Here is a 24,954-nt window from a genome sequence, read left to right on the forward strand (position 1 = left end):
TACTACCATGTCTCTTACCTTAGTATATCTAAAAGAATAGGATATCCAAAAGAATTTATAGAAGACTCTAAAGAGGTACAAAATGTTTGAACAACGGCTGCACTGCTGAAGTTTACAGTCTTCACAAGTGCCTACTTTGAAGTGAATATTTTGTTATGTGTTAGGTGATAATGTTATCATGAGTCACTCATGCACCTAAAACAAAACACTAGAAATCATCATTTAATCCTTGCTTCCCAATTCAGTCACCAAGCATGTTCAATTCAACTTTCTTAATGCTCTATCATTCCCTCTTCAACTGCAATGATAATGGTTTTTTAATAAACTTTATTTTTGAGAAGAATTTTAGATCTACAAAATAAGTGAGAAGAGTACAGAGTTTCCATATACCTTATCCCCAGTTTCTCCTGTTTAACATTTTATATTAGTATAGTACACTTGTAACAATTAATGAACTAGTATTGATAAACTGTTAAATAAAGTCCATACTAAATTCGGATTTCTAAATTTCTGTCTAATGTCCTTTTCCTATTCTAGGATCCCATCCAGGGAATCACATTACATTAAGTTGCCATGTCTTCCTAGGCTCCTCTTGGCTGTGAAAATTTCTAAGACTTTCCATGTTTTTGATGACTTTGTTTGAGGAGTACTGGTCAGGTATTTTGAAGAAATTTCTCAATTGGGATTTCTCTTATGTTTGTTCATGATTGTACTGAGGTTATGGGTTTGGAGGAAGAAGACCACAGAAGTCAGTCCCTTTTTCATCACGTCATATCAAGGGTACAAATTATCACCAGGATATCACTATTGATATTGACCTTGATCAGTTAGTCAAGGTGTGCTTAGAAGGTTTCTACAAAGAGACTTCAAAGTAGCTACAGAGCTACATCATTCTCCTTTTATTGGCAGCATTTTTAGGTCTTCATTATACCTTGCCTTAATTACTAGAGGAACCTCATAATTGTTCTCTCTACTGCCAGTTTCATAATTCAATCTTTTCTGCACACTATTACCAGGATGACATTTTTAAAATGTTCATTTGGATCATGCCACTCCCAGAGGCCAACTGCTTCAGTGTCTATCCATTACCTTCAGGCTACGTTTTAAAAGCTTACTAAAAGAAATTAAGGCTCTTTGGAGAAATGACTTGCTGCTTTGCAGGAGTGGGTAAGGCACAAGATGAGCCTGGGGCTTTTTGTTGTCTTAAAATAAGGAAATTCTCAAAAGAGTCATGGGGACATGTCAAAAGGACACAACAGCCAGCTTGAGAGGACTCCTACTGGACAAAGCAGGGACAACTGTGAGAGTAATGAATTATAATTCACCAAATAAAAAAAAGAGCCCACAAATTCACACTTATATAAATAAATGAATAAATATATTAGAGAGAAGGAAAAGCTCTTCCTTACAGTAGAATGCCAATTATTAAAGAGGGAATGAGGGAGTGAGAAAATCATAAATGGATGTAAATCTGGTGAGAGAAGGCATGGTAAGGAATAGGATACTATATAATCTCAAAACATCTGGAAACAATAAAAGACAAAATAATAACTTTATAGTAAACTTGGCAGATATCACCTTAATCCAGTGCTTAGAGATATCATCATCAATTCTGAGATAAACCAGTATCATATATCCACTGCTTGGTTAATTGAGAAGACACATCATTGGTATAGTTGCCAAAAATGCACAAGCTGAATCTACTCATGAGGAAATGTCAGAAAAACCCAAACTGTGGGATTTTCCACAAAATAACTAGCTTGTACTCTTCAAATATATCAAGGTCAAGACATACAAGAAGAGTGGAGGGAGGGGCGCCTGGGTGGCACAGCGGTTAAGCGTCGGCCTTCGGCTCAGGGCGTGATCCCGGCGTTATGGGATCGAGCCCCACATCAGGCTCCTCCGCTATGAGCCTGCTTCTTCCTCTCCCACTCCCCCTGCTTGTGTTCCCTCTCTCGCTGGCTGTCTCTATCTCTGTCAAATAAATAAATAAAATCTTTAAAAAAAAAAAAAAAAAAAGAAGAGTGGAGGGAGCGTTTCAGATTAAAGGAGATTGATCTGACACAATTAATGCGATACATGATCCTGGAGTACTTAAAGTGGATCCAAAACCAAGGCGGTGAGGGGTAGGGAGTGGACAGAAAGAGGATTAGGCTAGGGTCTGAAAGGGGGGACAGTTACAAAGAATAGTACTGAGACAAATGATAAAACTGAACATGCTTTGGGAATTAGGTAATAGTACCATATCTATGATAATTTCCTGATTTTGATTAACTATTGGGTTCTGCTAAAAAAAAACAGAAGTCCTTGTTCTTAGGAAGTACACATCCATTCAATATTTAAGAAAAAAGGGCACAATATCTTAACCTACTCTCAAATGGATCCCCTAAAAATGGGTATGGATTTTACTCACACACACATATTATTTATAACTTTTTAAAAAGTTTAAAAGTATACCAAAATAAAAATTACAACAACAAAAAACCAAAGCCTAAGAATTTAACATCAGAGTAGAGATCTTAAAGTGGAACAGAGACACTGTATGAGTAAGAGAGTGAAAGAACTAGACGGTCGTAAGTTTGATAAGTAAATAGAATAACTAAAATTTCAGAAATGGGATTATACTGGTGATAAATAAAATCTAAAAAGAAAATCAGTTATGTTGTTCTCTGTAATTAAAATAAAATAAATTCTTTTTTTGGCTAGTGTGATTTAAATGTGGTTTTACCAAGAGCTGGAAGTTGACATGGCTCCTAAAGGTTTTATCAATTATAGAACAGAACTGCTTTTTGGTCAAGAATGTCTCAACATCACGGTGTAACGTAATTTAGAAATTTCTCAAGTAATTTATTAATAGTGAAAGCTCATAAATTGGCTTGTTTTTGCCAATGAGCACTAATTTTATTTTATTTATTTATTTCTAGGATTTAATTTATTTATTTGAAAGAGAGAGAGAGCAAGCACAAGCAAGGAAGAAGGTGAGAGGGAGAAGCAAACTCCCTGCTGAGCAGGGAGCCCGATGTGGGGCTCAATCCCAGGACCCCAAGATCATGACCTGAGCCGGAGGCAGACGCTTAACCTCAGACTGAGCCACCCAGGTGTCCCTACAGCTAATTTTAATAACATAATTCACACTCACATTCTAATATACTTCCTGGGGTAGGAACATCCTTGGAAGTATGTCATACACGTGAACGGAATTTTATGTTACGGCAGTGAAGATATTGAGAACTGTTAGCATATAGTATTGCTATCATTTTAAAGTATCTTGTACCACAGAAAGTAGTGTCAGGAATGGCAATTCTGACCTCTGGCTAAGATTTATTTAAATACTGGAATCTGGAGGAACAAGAGCTGTCATTCTTAATACTTTAACCATATTTCAAAAAATTAATCTTTGGTAGCCAAGACTGCTTACCTTGAACTTCCATTAAATATATATCAAGAAAAGTTTCATTAGAAAATTATACACAATTTAAAAAACCCTTAAATTCTCAATCTAAACCTCATGCCTACCTTGTTGGTCAGGCTAATCCTGAACTTAAGTTAACAGTCGGGTTGAGCAGAAAAGAATGTCAATGAAGTTGGATCACACCACAGAACTGGTTTTCAAAATAACAGCACACTCACAGGTATACATTTACCAGGTTCCTAATTCCAGTCAATGTGGAATGGGAAAGGGGAGTTTCACAGGTAATGGTCCCAAGCACCACTACTAAGTATGAAATTCCAACATTAAATTTATGTTATACTGAAACCAGTACCACCGAAAAAAATGCTACAGGAAGAAAACTGCACTTATCGCTGGACTATTTTGACACTTCTATTTAATCCCCTATATGCTTCAACAAACATCCATGACTAAAAACCAAAATATAAAATACTTACTTTTTCATTTTTTTTGAGTTATACTTGACTTGGTAAGCTGCCTGGATTAATTTGTCTGGACCACCATCAAACTGATGTGGAATGACCTTCTGAAAGTGCTAATAAAACACGATCAAAGAAAAGTATAAGAACTACTTAATGCTATTTATTATTAACTAATTAACAGTAAAATCTAAAGACATTCAAGAAATCATGAACTGACCTACCTGTAACATCCCCTCCATGTCAAGTTGCATCAGTTCTGCCTGATTCATTTGAAGAAGTGCTAATCCTACTCGAAATACTATTTCTAAACCCTGTGGAAACACATTTTTATAAAGCCAAATTTGTCTTAATCCTCCATTGACAAAAACTAATCATTCAAAAGAATACTAAGGTAAACATCTGGGGATCTTACTAGAAATTGGCAAGCTTTTTTTAAAAAAGTCAGATAGCAAATATTTTAGGCTTTGTGGGCTATATGGTTACTGTCACAAATATTCAACTCTGCCACTAAGACCAAAAGCAGACAGAGAAACACAACAAATGGGCATGGCTATGTTCCAAGAAAACTATTTACAAAAATAAGCGGAAGGACAGATGTGGTACCTGAATCAGGACGGTCAGTTTGCTGGCTCCAAACTAAACTAATTTAACTAGGTAATATAAGCTAATCTTCCCAAGATGTGAGTAACAACAATTAACACTTGGTTTAAGATGGTTTGCTTATTTATTTTTACGTAAGCTCTACGACCCTGAGATCGAGAGTCACACGCTTTCCCAGCTGAGCCAGCCAGCCACCCCTGAGAGATTGCTAATAGTAATTAATAATATTTTCAAGTGCTACCTACCATTTGTCACCTAACTTACCTGCCTACCTTCTCATCCAAAATATAGAATAAAAGACAAAGGATGACGACAACATGACAATGACAATTAAAAGGACTACCTGCAATATATTTATGGAACAGAAGAAACTTAATTATACTCATTACTTCTTGCTCTTTAGGTAACAGATGCAGAGCAATAATATCAACTGTAAGGCAAATTTCACTTCTCACTAATTCTCACTGAATCAATCAGGAGATCATACAGAGGTTTGTTTAAGGGTGTGGCTCCAGGGGCACCTGGGTGGCACAGCGGTTAAGTGTCTGCCTTCGGCTCAGGGCGTGATCCCGGTGTTATGGGATCGAGCCCCACATCAGGCTCCTCCGCTATGAGCCTGCTTCTTCCTCTCCCACTCCTCCTGCTTGTGTTCCCTCTCTCACTGGCTGTCTCTCTCTCTGTCAAATAAATAAATAAAATCTTTAAAAAAAAAAAAAAAAAGAGTGTAGCTCCAGATTTTGACTGCCTGTATTTGAACGACGGTTACTACAGTACTTACCTGCTGTGTGTCCACAGACAAGCCACTTAACCTTCCTCATTTATCATCTATTAAATGTACTAACAGTGCCTGATAGGGTTGTTACAGGTTTAAAGGAGAATATCCAGTAAGTAGTTCAGTATGGGACACACGGATCTCCTTTATTGTTCTCCTCAGTGCCCTGCGCTAATGATTAACCCAATGATTCCTTTGCACAGTCTGCCCCTTAGCTTACCTCAGACATAAAGATATCAAATATCCTTGTTGCAACTGGTAATGGAAAAGTCGTAAGAAATATAGTCAGAAACCAGGATGATGCATACATTGAGGTATGAAAACTCTGTGACTGAAAATGCACAAAGAGCTCTGGAAGATGCTCCTAGAGAAGAAAAGAATTCATTAAAACACTGTGAAACTGAGCATTTTAACCAGATAACTGTGTTTATACTAGATAAGTCAATATCAAACACAAAGATCAGGCATCTCTTGGAAAAGTAAAGATGCAGAAATTGATACATTCAGGATGAGGGAAGGTAAGAAGGGTAAAAGGATGTGGAGTTAGAACTTAGGCTGTATGTGTAACATTTATTAATAAAAATAACAAAACAAGTAAATAAAACTTTAATATTTGTTTAATCATGTTGGTAGAACATGTGTCTGATATTTTCAATACTTTTCTATAAACTATAATAATTCCAAAAAAAATTTTAAAGGAAAGAAATGTTATGCTGAAATACATTCGGGTGCTATCTACCATTGATTACCCATCCTTACCTTACTACTTTCTCACCTAAAATACAGATGCTTCCTCAATTCCAGTAATTAAAAACATAAATGACACATTAACTGAAAATAAACCAAGAGAGATTATTTGGGTTAAAAACAAGCGTACATGGGCGCCTGGGTGGTTCAGGTCTGTTGTGATCTTCCAGTCCCACAAGAGCCCTGCTCAGTGGAGAGTCTGCTTCTCCCTCTCCCTCTACTCGTACCCCTTCCTCATGCACACTCATGCTCTCTCTCTCTCAAAAAAATAAAAACCCTACTATTTCAGAGAGAAAAATTTAACCAAGAATCATCTCAAGACCTACTTTGTCTTTTTCTTTAAAATGTGCCAACATTTTGCATATCCCTTTTTTTCCCCCCACCACACATACAAAAGAAAGGACTGTAAAATTCTTGTCGGTAAGGCTGCCAGGGAAAAGGAGACTTGTAAAAGTGGCTCTCATGTCAGCTGAAATATTAATCTATATTCTTAAGTTCTGCTTATCTAATTGAAATTTAAGTAAATGAAAATACTTACACCATTACAGGACAATATAGTAAACTGATTTATATATGTAGTTTACCATATATATTACTAGTATACAATATATATGTATTAGTTAATAATATATACATTAGTCTACTACATATATATGTAAATTAACTCCAGAAAGGTAAAATATTCCAAAAAACATTTTTCACTTGATTTTGATTCCTCCCCTCCTCTTCTATACACCCTCACACAGTCACTAGACTCTTGGTCTTAAACTAGCAACACAAAAGCCTTATTTTAAGAAAAGATTACAGGCTAGCAAAAGAGTGAGATAAAAAGGGAAAGGCAGGAGAAAGGACTGAAAGAACCAGAACAGACAAGTCTCAAAGGAAATGAACTGATGTCAGTGTCATAATGTCATGAGCTCCTGTGAGAGCATAGTCTATATAACAACAGAATACAATAGGGCATAAAAAGGAAACTCATTTTAGGCAATGTGGTTGTGACAGATTTTGGCACAAATGCTTAAAGTTTGAATATGAAAACTGCAGTCAAGTTCCAGACTGTGATCTACCTGCAAATAGCATCCAACCAGGAAGGAGCTCTAAACTGTGTTAACCAATCAACAAATGATCACATTATTAAAACACTGATTTTTCATTTGCTATAATACTTTTAACATTAAATTTGCTTGGTTGTCACTCAAACCAAGATGATGCGAATATAAAGGCAATATGCCTTCTTGTCAACACTACAACTTTACCTGTATCATGCATTCAAACTGGTACATACAAAGGCCCAATTCTGCCATACTTGGTTTAAAAAGTTCCCGAAGTCTATAATCTTGCATTAATTTAACAAATACACAGAAAGCTTCTTCTTCCGGCATCTACATTAGGAGGGGAAAAAAAGCAACACAGGTTAATGTTCTGTGATACACAAATAAGCTAAATTCTATATAAACCAAGTACCCATTCATCTGTGAACACCGTTTTGAGTGGCCATGTGATACAATGTTAAGAACAATGAACTAGGAATCAAAAGGTTCTAATCTCCCATTCTCAGAATGAGAAGTTAAACAAATCTTATAACCTCTGAGATTAACTGCCTCACTTGCCTAATTCATGAATTCAATCAACTAATATTCATTTAGAGCCAGATACTTCTGTTTTTCTGGGTATATACCAGTGAACAAAATAAACACTCTACCCTCATGGAACGTGAACATCTTACTGGGGGGAGACAGACAACACATGTAATAAATCAATCAATATGTATGCCAGATGGTTTTGAGTGCTACAGAAATAAAATAGAGTACAGTAACAGGAAATGCTGGAAGATACGCTGCTATTTATGTAGGCAGATTAGGGAAAGTCCCTTGATAAGGTAGCATTTGAACAGAATACTGAAGAAATAAGGGAGCAACTGAGGAAAGAAGAGTCCTGGGAGAATGAGTAACACAAGGCCTTCAAGTAGAATCACAACTGGCATGCTCAAGGAACACCAAACAGGAGACTACTAATTAGGAGGAATTCTACAAGTGGCGGTTAGGTTATGAAGGAGAAATACAGGGAACCAAATTACATAGGGTTTTAGAAGCCACTGTAAGGATTTGGACTTTTACCTTATGTGAGATGGGAAAATTTTCAACAGTTCTGAGCGAAATGATATAACACAGTATAGGTGTTAAAACACACACACACACACGTAAAATAAATTGTCAAAAAATCTGTAAGCAAGGTTTAAAAGTACCAATTTCACATTTTATGTGTAACTCACAAGAAAAATATCAAATAAGATAATGAATGTAAGAGCTACACAGATACTCAGAATATTTTCTAATTTTCTAATGCTCATTCACTCGCATTATATCAATGTGTTTTAAAAGAGGAAACCTCAAGGGTTTTCTAGGTATTCTTACTAAAGACTGCTTCTAATAACATTTTTACTGGCCTTGACACAGCCATGGATAGAAATCAAGTGTTACTGTGGGTAAAACCTATACTTCCTTCCTTCCTCCCAACACACACAGCCACAATTCTGCCTTGGAGACCATTCTTAACTAATCCCATCAAGCCCTACAGCACTACTGATTTACTTCACTGCAAGAAGCCCAACAACCCAGAACTCTCAACCCATGTGGTTCTACTGCTCCTTAATCTAACCCTATATCCAGCCTTCCCTAAAACCCTTTCCGCAGCACTTTCTGGAACTCATAACCAGCCATCAACAAAATATCCTACCTAGATCCTCAAATTCTCTACCAAATGTTCTTTTACCTTTTTCCTCTAACTGAAACTTGTCTCCCCTAAGGTTGCTGTTTTCTCTCCCACAGCACTGGAAGAAGCCCGGGAGTAGAGAGGTATATGTCCTTTCTTGGACCTCACTGACTCATTGTCATTGCATTAACTCCCCCTTCTCTCTGAAACAATACCTGTAGGTATTAATTATTACTCTTCTTTTTTGTAGTATCTACAAACATCTAGGTCACCGTCCCAAACCCCACTCATTTTCATGAGGATTAATTCCCTGGCCTAGCAGATCTTTGCCTTCCTTTCCTCCAGTGATCCTTACTCAGACTCTAGAACCACACCACGTAAGATTCAAATCCCACTCAATAGCTATGTGACCTTCCACAAATTACTTAACCTCTCTTTTGCTTAGTTTCAACATGTATCAAAAGGGTAAAATAATAGCAATTATTTCATAGGGCTGCAATGAAGATTAATACACACCGAGTATTTACAGCTATATGACTTTGCAAGCATATCACTCATTTATACCACACTAACCTTCTTTCTGTTCCCAATTCTTTCCTGTGCTCTTTGCTACCTACCCTGTTATATTTAGTCATTCACTTATATCCACAATTACTCTTGCTCTCCTCTCAGTAATAATTCCAACTGAAAAACTCTACCCTTGGATAAATCCAACTCTACAACCACATCTAGACAGCAGAAAGTGGCTGGGTCAAAACAAAACACTTAACCATGCTGGCTGGTCTCACTTTGAATTCAGGACCACTCATGTCAGTGGATCTTTAATGTTTCTGGTACACTTTACTTCCCCAATTCAATTACTCTCATTCTCCTAGGCCACCATTTCAAACTTTCTTCTCTGTCCTCAAGCTTCCATTACCTCCTTCCCACTCAACTCTAAGCTAATGATCTTATTTGGTATTTCAATTTTTTAAAAATTAGAAGCAATTAGAACAGAATTTTCCCATTCTCACACCATCATCCTACCTGCATCCACACCCATTTTATAACCCCTAGACTCTACTCTCTCTTCTATGGCCTGAAACTTTAGTTTTGGTCTCATATTTTCAAATGCCCAACTTACGTTTCCACTTGGATGTCTGAAAGACATCTCAGACCACTCATAATTTCCTACTCTGCCATTCCTTGCCCAAACTTCCACTCAAAAGCCATATGCGTCATCACAGTCTCCTTCCTCTTTTGCTTCACATCCAATCTATCAGTAACTCCTGTTGGCTCTAAATTAAAATTATTTCAAGAATCAACCACCTCCAACTATACACAGCCCAAACCACCATCAAAAGAGTAACTGGACAACTCCAAGAGCCTCATCACTGATGTGGGAAACAAAAACAGAAGAAAAGTCTCTCCATTCCACCCCACTGACAAGTCTGTGACATGGGCAGAGCGACATTCCTCAAGGAACTCAGCTGCCTTGATGTTAATACTTTGCTAAGGGCAAAAGGCAATCTTAGCCCGACCCCCCAGGATCCTGTAAGTCTACTTTAGCATATAAAAATTCCTTTGGAAAGTTCCCTTATCTCTACCCTCCAAGATACATGTTGGCAATCATCCCCCAAACATATGACCCACCGATATACATCTGAAAGGTCTCATGACTAAGGTTTTATTAGACAGTAATAAATGACCTTTTACCAACAATAGCTAGCTCACTCAAGGATCTGGAAATGTTGTTTCCAAAATTCCTTAGAAACCTACGCTATCCCTAACCTCCCCTCCCCCCGCAACTTGAAAGTATATAATGGGCCACTCCTCATGACCCCAGTGCAACTCTTTCTGCCCATAGGTCCTGTTCCCATGTTTTAATAAAACTACCTTTTGCACCAAAGACATCTCAAGAATTCTTTCCAGGCCATCAGCTTTGAACCCAGTATTTTTCCTACATCATTCATGGGTCACTCTGCCACTTCCCTGTGCTTCCTTCCTGTCTATTCCCCATACAGCACAGAGCTGCCAGAGTGATCTATTCAAAGCATGAATTAGACCATTTCACTTTACTGCTCAAACATGTTAGTGGCGATTACATGACCCCTTACTACTTCTCTAACCTCTTCTCCCACCTTCCCCTTTGCATTCCGCTCCTACCACCCCTCATTCTAGTCACAGTGGGAATGAATAAATTTCTTTGTCTTTAAGAATTTCTTCTCTTCTGAACGTATCAAAAAGTTTCATTCCCTTCCTCCTCTGCAACAGCATTGATATGGGAACTGACAATATTTTTTAAAAAGTTGAAGTAATTGAATGAAAGACCAAAAAGAAAAAAAATCGGTGACCCCTTCTCAAAAAGACTGAAACAATGGTCACAAAGTGAAAAAGTGGGACACCAGGTAAAATACAAATATGAAGAACAATCATCTAGTTGTTTTATAGCCACTTCCTTCTATTAGAAATCTGGGCACTTGAATCTTACAGCGAACATGCTACTACATACTTTCTCTATGACACTGACCTAACGAGAATCCATGCCTTTTGCAAAGGTCTAACCGGGACAAAATCTACCCAATTTTACAGGAGTATTAAGATATACACAAAACATATATCCAGCACTTCTGGCTATTTTAAAACAACATGTACTAATTAAGCTAACTTTGCAAAATTTTTTCTCAGACTCTGAGTTGTGCTGCCAAGCTAACATGTGGGAGGCAATATAGCAAAGGGTGTAAAAGGGTGTAAAAGAATAAGCTTTAGAAACACAGGGGACTTTTGAATCTGGCTGTACCACACTTTCTAGCTTATGGCCCTGGGCTAGAAAATTATTATTATGGTAATGTATTAGTTGCCATTGACAATACTAGCTAAGTAAATTAATCACTAAATAAAAGTACCACTACCAGCACTGCCTACAGTATCCTGAAGGAAAATATGGCCCCTTAGGATTCCTACAGAGCTAGGTCTGCTGTTAAGAGATTCCTAACTCAAGTAAGGAAAAGCTGCTCTTTAAATGCTCAATAGAAATGACTACTGAAAAGTTATTTTGGAGCTAATATGAAAGTAAAAGGCATAGAATTATGAAAAAAATCACTGGATTGATAACAGGAATGCTTGAGTTCAACAGTAAAAATCCTACCAATACTAATCAATTACAAATTAGGAAAAATCACAACTGTACAAAACCACTATACCTTAACATTAACAAATCTAGTTTTGTTTTTATTATTTATAATGCAAGTGTCACCCAGAAATGGACAATTATACTACAACAATTGGTAGTAGTTCTTATGTTATAAAACAAAATAAAAATCTGTCACTCTTGTTATAAACCAGTGTCTCTGACATCAGGCTTTTGCTACTCAGAAAAGTAGTGTGACAGTTACAGAGCTTTAAAAGTCAGGCAGAACTGCTGGGAAATTGAAGCAAAGAATGGGGAAACGGTTTCAGATTCCTACTCTGCTTTTATCGACCAAGAAAAATGATTTTGGACAAGTCATTGAACTTTTATTGCATGTCTACTATGTGGCAAACACCATGCTAGGTCTTTACATTTATTATCTCATGTGACCTCACAATGAATCTGAAAGTAGATAGTATTCCTAATTTAGGCTCAGAGAGAGATTAAATAATCTAGCCCACATTCACAGAATTCAGTGTAGTACTGAGATACAAAACCCAGCATATATATGACTCAAATCAGGTTATCTCCAAGGTTTCTCTTCAGATTACATTTTAATCTGAGAATAATATAGAGTATGACGGACTTGAAAAAAAAATTTCAACAAAGGTGAAGAGAAAACAAAACACTATTTGCCATTCAAAGATATTAACTGATGAGCCTGTCCTTGACTTCTGAAAACATCCCACCCAAACCCACTCCAAAATTATTCGCTGCTAATGGAAATATAGGTTATATCTCTGGGGCAGTAAGAATAACTGAGTACCTCTATTTTAGAGCCTATACCAAGATATGCATAACAAGCCCACAACTCTTTGACAATCAAAATTTCTGTGTAAATTTGCAAAGATGTATGATATTAATAAGATTTTCATACCAACACTTCAATCATGTCCTCCTTGGTTCAGAAAAGATGAGTATTAAATATTGACATATAATTTAAGATTTAAAAGTAGATACAGGCTTTAGTGGAATACTATGGTCCAAATATAGATAACAAGAAGCTGAAACTTTGTTTAGTGGCAGGCTATTACTGCATATGTTATTTTCAACATTTTTAATATTTTAAACTGCAAACTAAATATCCCTATTTAAATTATGCCTAGGGAAAAATGCCCAGTGTCAAACGCTTAATAAAAACAAGGATGATTTTTAAATTCTCCAATCCAACTTCAATAAAGAACTCAATGAGACACTTAATACTTATACTAACTTACCTGCATAAGCAATAATCCAACTATAAAAGCACTTCCTTGACAGTAACCAACCTCACGATCCACTAAAGAATATGCCTAAAAAGCAAAAAATGTTGAGAATACTTTAACAGGATGTATTATATCTTCCTTCTCTAAAAACCTAAAAATTGTGAGACAGTGGAGTAGAGACCATTTATTTTTTTAGAAAAGCGTTTGCTTGCTTGTACAGGTTATCCTATAAGTGTTTAAAAAGTAGGTGATTTATTATATAAAATTTTCTTCTGACATTTCTTAACTAGAAGTTGACAGCTCCTAAGGAAAAGAAAATAAAGGAATTTGTGGCACATGTTTAAGGGCTAAGAACTTTTAACAGTGCTGGCCACAGTAAGCAGAAAACTTTGTTCTTAGATCGTGAAACTCACAGAGGATAAATTATCCATTTTCATAAATGATCATTCTATGGTGTATAGTGATTTACAGGTTATTTGATTTCAACCAACTAGTACCAAGCAAAGTGATGAATCTTCTAAGTTCTCCAAACTAGACAGTAATGGAGCATCAAAAATAAAGCAGAAATTAGGTTAACAGCAAATTTTTGCAAAAGAAACTGATTATTGTGGTGAGGGTTCATGCTTCATTATATGTATAATTTCAATCTTCTGAGAATTCATTTCAAAAAATGAATAAACAGGGGCGCCTGGGTGGCACAGCGGTTAAGCGTCTGCCTTCGGCTCAGGGCGTGATCCCGGTGTTATGGGATCGAGTCCCACATCAGGCTCCTCTGCTAGGAGCCTGCTTCTTCCTCTCCCACTCCCCCTGCTTGTGTTCCCTCTCTTGCTGGCTGTCTCTATCTCTGTCGAATAAATAAATAAGATCTTTAAAAAAAAAAAAAAATGAATAAACAGAACTTACCTTCATTACATTAAATAAAACCTCCTGTCCAAGGCTATCTTTTTCCTTAAAAAAATTGTGTTCAGGGTAAGTTCTAGCAATGTCCCTTCGGATCAATTTTTCACACGGTGAGGTCATTTTCAGGAGTTCTGAATACTGATCCTTAATTGGCATACTTTGTGCACTGCATAAAAGTTGCCAAACTATTGCTCTAAAGTGGTGGGGTATCCCTTTACGAACAAGCTCCTAAAAATAAAAATAAAAGTAAAATAAAAATTTTTAAATGAACCATTTAAATCTCCTACTTTAAAAGCCAAAGAAGACTTACTGGGGGTTGGACTGGAGTGGAACACTTTATAAAATTTATAATTCACAAAGCTACTCTTAATACTAGGGAACCTTTTAACCAAGGCTAAGACTTGGCCCTTGGGTGTGTCTTATTCTAGTCAGAGGGCTACAATGCCAATGTAAATTCTTGACATTTCTCCCAAAGTAAGGCCTCTAAAGCTATTAAGCTATATGCAGAGCTGTGAATGAAAGCACAGTAACCGTTATCTTTCAAAGAGGTGTTTGAGGCAAAAAAAGTAAAATACCGATAATTCAAAGATGTCAGATGTTACAACTTCATTCTTGAATCTATAAGACACAAGGACTTAATTTCTAAAATAATTTTCAGCTATATATTTCTACCATTAGGAGATATCTATAAAAACTGATATCTACAAGTCAAAACTTTTATGGGCACAAATAAATGAAAAATATAAAGCAGAGCTCTTTATTATGGCACTTGGAAAGTACTAGAATCTGATTTTTTAAAAATCTTCTATAAATTCATGCCTTGATGCCCCTTTGGGATAAGAGGAAGAACGTCACCAAAGAATATGAATACCTTAACTTGCTTTTCCTTCTTTTTGCGTACATCTTCCCATTCATTAACAATTCTTCCCCAAAGAATCCAAGAATCTTCTTCAAGGTGGCTGAGGTTGCTAGAGGCTGATGAACTTGATACAAGGGAGGAGCCACTGTTTCTTCTTGACCCATTTACAGATCTTAAAGACTTACTATCCGTCTCTAACAATCTAAAACATAATTAAAAATTGCTCAAGTTCTAATTTCACAGCAATAGGAGATGAAGTAATGATGATACTTAGAGCTTCACTATAGCCATGGTTTTAGAATATGCATAATTTCATAATATCTGATTGGCATCTATAAAATTTTTTCATCTAAGCATAGCAATTTCAAAAAATTTTTAAGGACTATATATTTATTTGAGAGACAGAGAATGAGAGTAGGGGGAGGGCGGAGGGGTAGGGAGAGGGAGGGGGAAAGAATCTCAAGGTGACTCTGCACTGAACACAGAGCCTGACATGGGCTCGATCTCATATACCTGAGATCATGACCTGAGCCAAAACTAAGTGTTGGATGCTTAACTGACTGAGCTACCAGGTACCCCGCAATTTCATAACTTGATAGTAAATTATGTTACATATTTTAGTGCTATTAGTCCCATCATAATTTCCCTTCATCTCTATTAAAAATACAAATTAGAAGAAATCTGGTAAGAAAAATAGTTGGGAGGTCTTCAGGAAAAAAGAAACTACAGTTGGAACAGGTATAACAAATTCTGTGAAAGAACTAATTCTAACATGTTTAGAATATGTCCTGGGCTAGATATCCAAATCCCTTCTCTTTTTTTATTTTTCTCTACCCACGTATAAATCTGCCCAAACAAAAAGTGTTCTGTTTGGCCATGCAGTGTTTGTATAAATTGAACAATTATTAATATTAAAATTGGAAAATTTCACTTATTTGTTTACATACCCATATATCACACATATATTTATTTACAATTCTGGGGATCTTCTTGAAAAATAAAAAGATAGGGCAAAACCAGGCCCATATTCCTGCATAGGAACAACAAGGTGTAGCAGAGTAAGAGCTTCTCGCTTTTGATGGAGGATTTTTATCCACTCAATCTCTATAATCCTTACTATCTCCCAAAAACTGAGGCCAACTAACAGCTGTTATTTATCACTAGGTTTGCACTCTCAAACTAAGACCTCTTCACTCTTAAGGCCCTATTGCCTTCATGTTTCCTTATCTGTTGAAAGATGAATTAAGATTATTTCAGAGATAAATTCCATGACTCATCACAACATCAAATCCATTATTTCTTTCATAAAGAAACAGACTATAAAGAAAGGTTGGAAAATATGGCTCCATCACTATAAAGATGTAAATTACATGTCATTCAAATAAGGGTCCTAAAAAATCTATTTGTGTTTTTAACACGGCTACTATTTACTTCCAGTAATTTCTTGAGAAAGTCATCTGCTTAGGATGCAGGAAATGCTCCCAGTAATAATTTAAGATAAATAAAATAATAAAGAAAAGAAACATAGGTGTCAAACCCTACTGATCAGACTAAGAAACACCCTTTGTATGGGAGATTTATAACTTACTCATCCTTATAACCCTGACAGCATTTAACTCAGTACAAAGTACATTAAATATTGACTGAGTTGAAATAAAATCAAAATTCCCATATTAAAAAAAATTACAAATCCCAAATATGTCATATTCAATAATACAACACAGTAACACAAACTGAACAAATTCTATCCTTATTTATGGGATAATTTAATACATCTCCATTTCAACAAAAATTTATATAAAATATCCCAAGCATTGCCAGAAACAGAAAAATTTATACAATCAGGCAAATTAAGGGTCAATTATTTGCTATAAATATTCTTTATTAAAAAAAATAATGATTATGTTTACTTAAATACTGTTTTTTCCTTAGATATTATTTCAGTAAGTCCACAATACATCTTGTGGAAAAAATTAGTGTACATATGTAAATACTTTTATGTATGAGTCTAATCCCTCAGAATTCTAAATGGAATAGAGAAACAAACTTTACTGAAATAACTTGAACTTAAGTCCTGTATTTCAGTTCATTATTCTTTGAGTGCTTGCTATATGCCAAGTAATTAAATTACAGCACTACCATCAATAGAGAGTCATGCAGTTAAAAGGAAAATAATGGTATTTCCCGAGCTAAATATAAGTTTGATATATAATGGAAATATAGATGAAAAAGCTTTTAGAGAGTCAGAAAGGTCTCAGACATTGCCAAGTTATAACTTCTGGTATATGCAGGAATGCCAAGTGCAATCATGGGTGGTTAGGGAAGAAGGTAAAGCAGTTTCTCTTCAGAGGACAGTGAAATAACTGTAAGAAAAATATATAAATGAAGTATTCCAAATAAAGATACTACATTACTTAAAATACTGTCCCTGCCTTAACTCACATGACATACAAAAATGACTCAAATGGACAATAGCCATGAATATTAAAGTTAAAACTATTAAAATTCCTTGAAGAAAACAGGAAAAAAGCCTTTACAACCTTTGAGAAGGCAAAGTGTGTTAATGAGACACAAGGAAATACTAACCATAAAAGAGAAAATTGATTAAAAAATAAAGTGGACTTCATCAAACTTAAAAACTCTGCTCTTCAAAAGATACCCTTGAGAAAATGAAAACATGAGCATAGACTGAGAAAAAATGTTCTCAACATATGTATCTGACAAAAGATTAATATCCAGAAGATGCAAAGAACTCTTAAAATGAATAATTAAGAAGGCAAACAACACAGCTGTTTAAATGAGTAACAGACTAGTCATCAGAGAAATGCAAGTTAAAGTCATGTATACATTAGAATGGCTACAATTTTAAAGACTGACCATAATAAGTGTTGCCTAGGATGACAGCAATTGTAACTGTCATATATTGATGGCATACTTCAACCACTTTGAAGAACTAAATACATTTTCATATGAGCCAACAAGAGAAAGACTTGAAGAAGTTCATAGAAGCTTTATTCATAATAGTTAAAACCCAGAATGAACCCAAATATCCAGAAAAAATAAGTGCTCAAATTGTGATATATTCATTCATTGCAATAGTACTCAGCAATAAAAAGAAACAAACTGCTGATACATATAATAACACAGATGAATCTTATAAATGACAGGTTGAGTAAAAGAAGCCAGATGCAAAAAAGCATATACTACATGATTCCATATATATGAAGTTCAAGAAAAAATATAGTATAGAAGAAAATATAGGAGTAAGTCCTCATGACTCTGGGTTAGGTAAAGCCTTCTTAAATATGACACCAAAAGCACAAGTGACTAAATAAATAAATAAACACAACACACACACCCACATATACACACAAATTGAACTCATCAAAATTAAAAAAGTTTCATACCTTCCTGGATGCCATCAAGAAAGTGAAAAGAAAACCCACAGAATGGGAAAAAATATTTGCAACCCAGGAGACTTATATCTAGAATATGTAAGAAACTCTTACAACTCAATGATAAAGACAAACAACCCAATTTTAAAAATGGGCAAAGAAGCAGAATATACATTTTTCCAAAAAAAGATAAATAAATGGCCAATAAGCACATGAAGAGTTGTTCAACATCACTAATCATTTGGGACATGCAAGCCAACCATAATATGACACCATTTCACAACCACTAGGATGGCTGTAATAAAAAGACATAATAACAAGTGTTGGTGAAGATATGGAGACATAGGAACCCTTAGACACCACTTATAGGAATATAAAATGGTAAACCACTTTGAAAAACAGTATGGTAATTCTTCAAATGATTAAACAAAGAATTATCATGTGAACCCAGCAATTCCACTCCTAGGCATATAACCAAGAGAAAGGAAAACCTATGCCCAAGAAGGGAGAGGAGTTGACTGCTAATGGACGTGCAGTTTCCTGCGGTGACAGCCGCACAAAACTTATACAACAAATGTTCATGGCAGCATTATTCATACTAGCCAAAAAAGTGGAAACAATCCAAATGTCCATCAACATTTAAATGGATTTAAAAAAAAAAACCACTGGTATAGCCATATGAGTATTACACGGTCACGAAAAGGAGTGAAATATTGTACATGCTACAACATGGACAAAGCTTGAAAACATTATGCTAAGTGAAAGAAGTCACAAAAGGAAATATTTTATATGATTCCAGCCTATATAAAATATCTAGAACTCAGAAAGTAGATTAGTTGTTGCTGAGAACTGGAGTAGAAGTAAGAGGATCAAGAAGGAAAGGACAGTGACTGCTAATGGACATGTGCGTTCTTGTAGTGATGATTATACAACTATGAAGACACTGAATTGTACACTTTAAACTAGTGAATTGTATGTATATGAGTTATAGCTCAAAAAAGTGTTAAATAAAAAAAGAACAGGTAAAATATATAGATGGAAATAAAAACCAGAAGAGAAATTTCAAGGGGGTGAGATTGCTAGAAAGGGGACAAGGGAATTTTCTGGGATGACAGAAATTTCCTAACATGATAGAAATCATCTGTGTGTTAATGGGCATGTGGATTATACACAAATTTGTCAAAACAAACTATACTTAAGAACTGAGCATTTCTCTAATTACAAATTATATATCAACTTTATAAAAATTTATAGAAAATACTGCCTCTGTAATGACACCAGAAGTAGTGACAGTTAGGTGAGAAACTACTGCTTTCAATTGGTGAAAGCCCTTTAAAACTTTTTTTAAAGTGATGACCATTACTTTAAAAAGGATTTTTTTTATATATTAAATGTATCTACTTTGTTTTGTTGTTCTTTTAAAGATTCATTTATTTGAGAGAGAAAGAGAGAGCATAAGCAGGAAGGGCATAGGAAGAGGGAGAGAGAGAATTCCAAGCAAACTCCATGCTGAGCACAGAGCCTGACTTGGGGCTGGATCCCAGGACCCCAAGATCATGACCCGAGCCAAAACCAAGAGTCAGACTCTTAACCGACCATGCCACCCAGGAACCCCCAAATGTATCTATTTAGTAAAGAAAGGAAAATATGAACATTATTCCATTTTTTTTGTTTTCTAATTTGTTGGTCATTCTAGCAAATTTCTTTTTTTTTTTTTTAAAGATTTTATTTATTTATTCGACAGAGATAGAGACAGCCAGCGAGAGAGGGAACACAAGCAGGGGGAGTGGGAGAGGAAGAAGCAGGCTCATAGCAGAAGAGCCTGATGTGGGGCTCAATCCCATAACGCTGGGATCACGCCCTGAGCTGAAGGTAGACGCTTAACCGCTGTGCCACCCAGGCGCCCCATTCTAGCAAATTTCAGACTTTTCTAAACTTCAGAATTTTTTTTCAGTGCTACAGGTATAATGAAGAAGTCTTCTGTTAGAGAGCTGGAAAATTTTCCAGAATACTTGAATTGATACTGTCAAGACTCTCCCCACTGAGCTTCTAAGTCATAGTACACAGAAAAAGAATTTAGACACTCATTAAGAAAATACAGACTTGGGGCACCTGGGTGGCTCAGTTGGTTAAGCGTGTGACTTCGGCTCAGGTCATGATCTTAGGGTCCTGGGATTGAGCCCTACATAGGGCTCCTTGCTCAGCAGGGAGTCTGCTTCTCCCTCCGCCTCTGCCTCCTCCCCCCTGCTCATACTCTGTCTCTCTCTCTCTCAAATAAATAAATAAAATCTTAAAAAAAAAAAAAAGAAAAGAAAGTAAATGTAGACTTTATAGAATGTGTAGTTAGAATCAAGTATTTTTACTCCTCTTTGCTAAATACAGTGATGAAACAACTCAGGAAGACTCCTAAACAGGTTGCCACCTAGTTTCAATATAATTAAAATATTCTGACATGGTAGTAGAGGGTGCATACTACCTGAAAATGTCAACAATTTCCAAAGACTTGAGGCTAACAACTGGGAAAATGGTAATACAGCATTACTCATAGGTTCTCGGACTACTGAGAAGTCTATTCAAAACGTACTTATTTCCCTCTTTCCAGAGCACGTGGATTCACTGCCTTGCACAGATTTATTGCAAAACAGGAAACTACCTTTCCATCCCATCTTAATTTCCATTTGACTAATATAAGAGGAAGGAAAAGAATACTAGCCCAGCAGGAATATTGTATGCTCCAATCAAAGGCATTCCCCACAGGTTTGGGTGGCCTCCTGGACATTTTTTATCTGCCACTGCTATACAGCAATTCACAAGCCCAGATCTATTCATCCTCCCAGAATGCTGCCAGACTAAGACATCAGAGGTTGGATCTTTACTGACTGGAGAATTCATAATCCTCAGTCTAAGTAAGCAACTCCAAGTTTTTGTTAGAGTAGCTCCAGCTCTAAGGACGGCATTTAAAATGGCTATAGCCCCACATTATCTGAGATGTGGTTGTTAAAGCTAATTTTCAGCTGGACTTAAGTAGCATCAAGGATAGAGAAAGTCTAGGTTTGGCTGCTTCCAGAAGCTTAGAAGACTTGGAAGAGAAAAAGCATGTCCAGTTCCCTAATGTACAGAATTCGTGACTAAACTGAGAACAAGGGAATATACCAACACAGAGTAGTTTCAGTTTTATTTCATTAGGCAGACTATCTTCACCGTATCTTTGCTACTGAGAACTGAACCTTTTCCTCACCAAGGGGTCACCTATAGAAGGAAAACAGCGAGTGTGTACTTCATGATGGGCATATGAGAAAAAAAGAACAGCTTGTGTGTGGCAGTGCACGCTTGATGAACATCAAAGAAAAAGCCCCTCACCATAATACCATGATTGAAAAATACAATGGAGGAGAAGGAAAACAATGGGTTCTCTTTTGGGTATTTGAAATATTAAGTACTTGGGGGACATCAACGTAGGTAAGAAGCACAGCAATGGAAAAGACAAGTCTGAACCTTAAAAGAGAGGTGAAGCCTACAAATAGCCATCTGGCAAGTACTGTAGTCCCTCCTTATCCGCAGCTTCACTTCCTGCAGTTTCAGTTACCCACAATCAACTGGGGTCCATTAGCAGATGCCTCTCCTTCTGACGTATGGTCAGAAGGTCAACAGTGCTCTAATACTATGTCACAATGCCTAGGTCACTCACCTCACTTCATAGGTAGGCATCTTACCATCTCACATCACCACAAGAGAACAGTACATTAAGATATTTTAAGAGAAACCTCATTCACACAACTTTTATTAAACCATATTGCTATAATTGTTCTATGACATTATTAGTGATTGTTGCTAATCTCTTACTGTGCCCAGTTTATAAATTAAACTTTATCACAGGTACCTATGTATAGAAAAAACAGTATACATAGAGTTCAGTACTATCCACTGTTTCAGACATCCACTGGCTACATTCTTGGAATGTATCCTCCACAGACAATGGAGAACTACCGTATTTACAAAGAGTTGATAAACTTTTTGAATACCCTATTGTACTCAGTATTGTACTCATACTTTCCTATGGATACCAGAACTAAAAGATCAGGATACAACAGCAACAGGTCATCATGCCATTTGGAAATGTGTAAATTGCTAAGATAATTTACAAAGAGCTAAGGAAAGATCTAAGAAAAGCTAAGGTAGGGGCACCTGGGTGGCTCAGTCAGTTAAGCATCTGCCTTTGGCTTGGGTCATGATCCCGGGGTCCTGGGTTGGCTCCCCCTCCCCGCAGTCGGGCTCCTTGCTCAGCAAGGAGTCTGCTTCTCCCTCTCCCACGCCCCCTCCTTGTGCTCTCTCTCTCTGTGTCAAATAAATTAATTAATTAACTAAAAAAAGAAGAAGAAGGAGAAGGAGAAGAAGGAGAAGGAGAAGAAGAAGAAGGAGAAGAAGAAGAAGAAAAGCTAAGGTAAAAAATTGCTCTATAAGAAAAACACTTGGAAAGCTAAATACACTGTCACCTACTGCAGGGCAATCAACTTTCCAAATACAGGGTTCAAATATCTGTAATGTTACATCAAAGAAACAGAATATGAACGTACTGAGAGAAAAACAGCAACTAGCAAGCTAAAAGAACACCAAATCAGTAGCAACAAAATACATGGCTGACTCACAGAGTAGTCACACTCTTTCACATCAACATCAAGCACAAATTCAAGTCTTAGAGCAAGAGAAACAAAAAGGGGAGAATTAAGAGAAAACACAAAGAATTAGCACAGGAAACAATTCAGAGACAACTCACAGTGGGGTGCCTACATGACAGGGATCTCTCCAGTTCTGAAAGCATGGGGGTTTTTCTTTTGCTTCTGTTTCTTTAAGATGAGGTCTCAGAGAAGGCAAGCACAGGAGACTTGTACCTCCCTCCCAAATATCCTGACCAGAAACTGATCATTTGGGGATTACTTTTATATAGACACTCCAGACAGCCAAGCATAGCAGACTTAACTTCTAAGATTTCTTAATTTAAAAACACAACGTGAAGCTAAGCTAAATACAACAGAAAAAGTAGTTCAATAAATTCTCTGAATTACATCATCAAATTCCTTAGGAAATCAGACAACTGATAAGAAATGCAAAATAATCCTCAATGAAAAGAAAAAGAATAAACATTTTGTGTGAAGATCTTAAAGACCTCTCCTATGACTGAAAATACATGAATTTTTAACAGAGAGACTTGAAAAGATCTGTTTTCCTCCCAAGCTTTTTAATTCCTTAATATTCTTGGTTGTGTTATAGAGAATATACTCACGAAAACAAGGTAATGCTTTAGTAGTAAAATTAAAAATGTAAGATGAAAGTTAGATCATCTGGATCAGCCCTGTCAAACAGAAATATACTGCAAGCCCCTTATATCAGTTTAAATGCATATAAAGTAAAAAAAAAAAGTGTAATTAATTTTAATAATTTTACCAGAGTCAAAATACCATTTTAGCATGTAATAAAAAATTTAATTAATGAGATATTCTTTTTTTTCAAATCAACTCTTGAAAATCTCGTACACGTTTTACTCTTACAGCACATAACAATTCAGACCTGCCACATTTCAGGTGCTCAATTGCCACATCTGGCTGGTGGCTACCATACTGGACAGTATAGATCCAGATGTTGGTAAGATAAAGATATATACATTAAGGTTGCAAAGATTCCTACTTACTATATTTAAAAATACATAAAATACATTTAGTTTAAAAGAACCCTTATCCATTTCCTTATTCTCATATCTCACCTCCAAAAATCTGTTAAAAAGCAAAGAATGTAAAAGGAAATAAACATGGTTGCAATGCCAAACCTCTAAACCACATAAATAATGGCCCATTAAAAATTTAAATTAGCAACATTCCTCTCCTTAATTAAAATGCACTGTTATCACACTTGAACCTTACCTTCCTAAATTCATCTCTGCCAAAGCCTCTGTATTTTTAAATGAAAAACACATTTAACACATAGGAAAAAAATAGCTGTCCCAATTCAACTTTAAGACTATCAATTATTAACTTTCATCAAACAGATCTTTGATATTGTATTGAACCATTTCTTCACAGCCTTCTGGGGTTGCTACATACACTGATACTTTAAAAGTTATAATTGCCATAAAACAATGGGAAGGAAAAACAGTTTGTTTGATATTTGATTTTTCCATGTTTCCTAAATTATCATTTTCTTAAATATTGCCATTTTTATATTTTCTGAATTAAAGAGAGTTAAGTAACATAACCAGAGACTCATCTATATTTGAAGAGAACAAAAAATCATAAATAAAAGCGTTACAAGTAGTAATTGTGAGTCATAATTTTTACTTTAGTTATGTAACTTCCATATCTACATTATAAACCACAGAAGTGGTCAGAGAAAATTTAAGTTATGATTCTTATAATTTTTCCTTGGACTTAACAGGTTGGCAGGATAGTAGGGCAGAACAGGGGGGAGGAAAAGTTGGACCTAGTATCTGTCATTTTATATTTTGTTAGAGTCAGAGATGTGTTTTTCCACCAGGATTGTACTAAGGCAAAACAAGATGTCATTACATTCTCTACACATAAATTCTTCCCATGGAGTTTGAGTTTTAATGACCAAAAAAAAAAAAAAAAAAAAGAGAGAGAGAGAGAGAGAGAAAACCCGAAAGTCTCAAAATGTGAACTCGAAAATTCAAGTACAGATTTTGAGCAATCCACAGAAGAACAAGGGTGACA

At 35.9% G+C, this 24,954-nt stretch overlaps 1 protein-coding gene across 6 annotated transcripts in view; it reads right to left on the reverse strand.

Annotated features, from left to right (window-relative positions):
- Positions 1-24,954, reverse strand: part of EVI5 (ecotropic viral integration site 5) — a 190,663-nt gene that overhangs the window by 117,175 nt on the left and 48,534 nt on the right. For all 6 annotated transcript variants that reach the window (XM_045801783.2, XM_087866105.1, XM_045801782.2 and 3 more), the window contains 7 exons: positions 14,850-15,039; positions 13,982-14,206; positions 13,091-13,165; positions 7,249-7,374; positions 5,466-5,609; positions 4,095-4,184; positions 3,889-3,986 (listed from right to left, as the gene is read on the reverse strand). In XM_045801783.2, the coding sequence (XP_045657739.1) occupies positions 3,889-3,986; positions 4,095-4,184; positions 5,466-5,609; positions 7,249-7,374; positions 13,091-13,165; positions 13,982-14,206; positions 14,850-15,039 (948 nt within the window). The remainder of the gene's footprint in view (positions 1-3,888; positions 3,987-4,094; positions 4,185-5,465; positions 5,610-7,248; positions 7,375-13,090; positions 13,166-13,981; positions 14,207-14,849; positions 15,040-24,954) is intronic.

This window comes from Ursus americanus, chromosome 12, assembly GCF_024610735.1.
Source record: "Ursus americanus isolate L20-20 chromosome 12, mUrsAme1.1.p, whole genome shotgun sequence".
In the NCBI taxonomy this organism is placed as follows: domain Eukaryota; kingdom Metazoa; phylum Chordata; class Mammalia; order Carnivora; family Ursidae; genus Ursus; species Ursus americanus.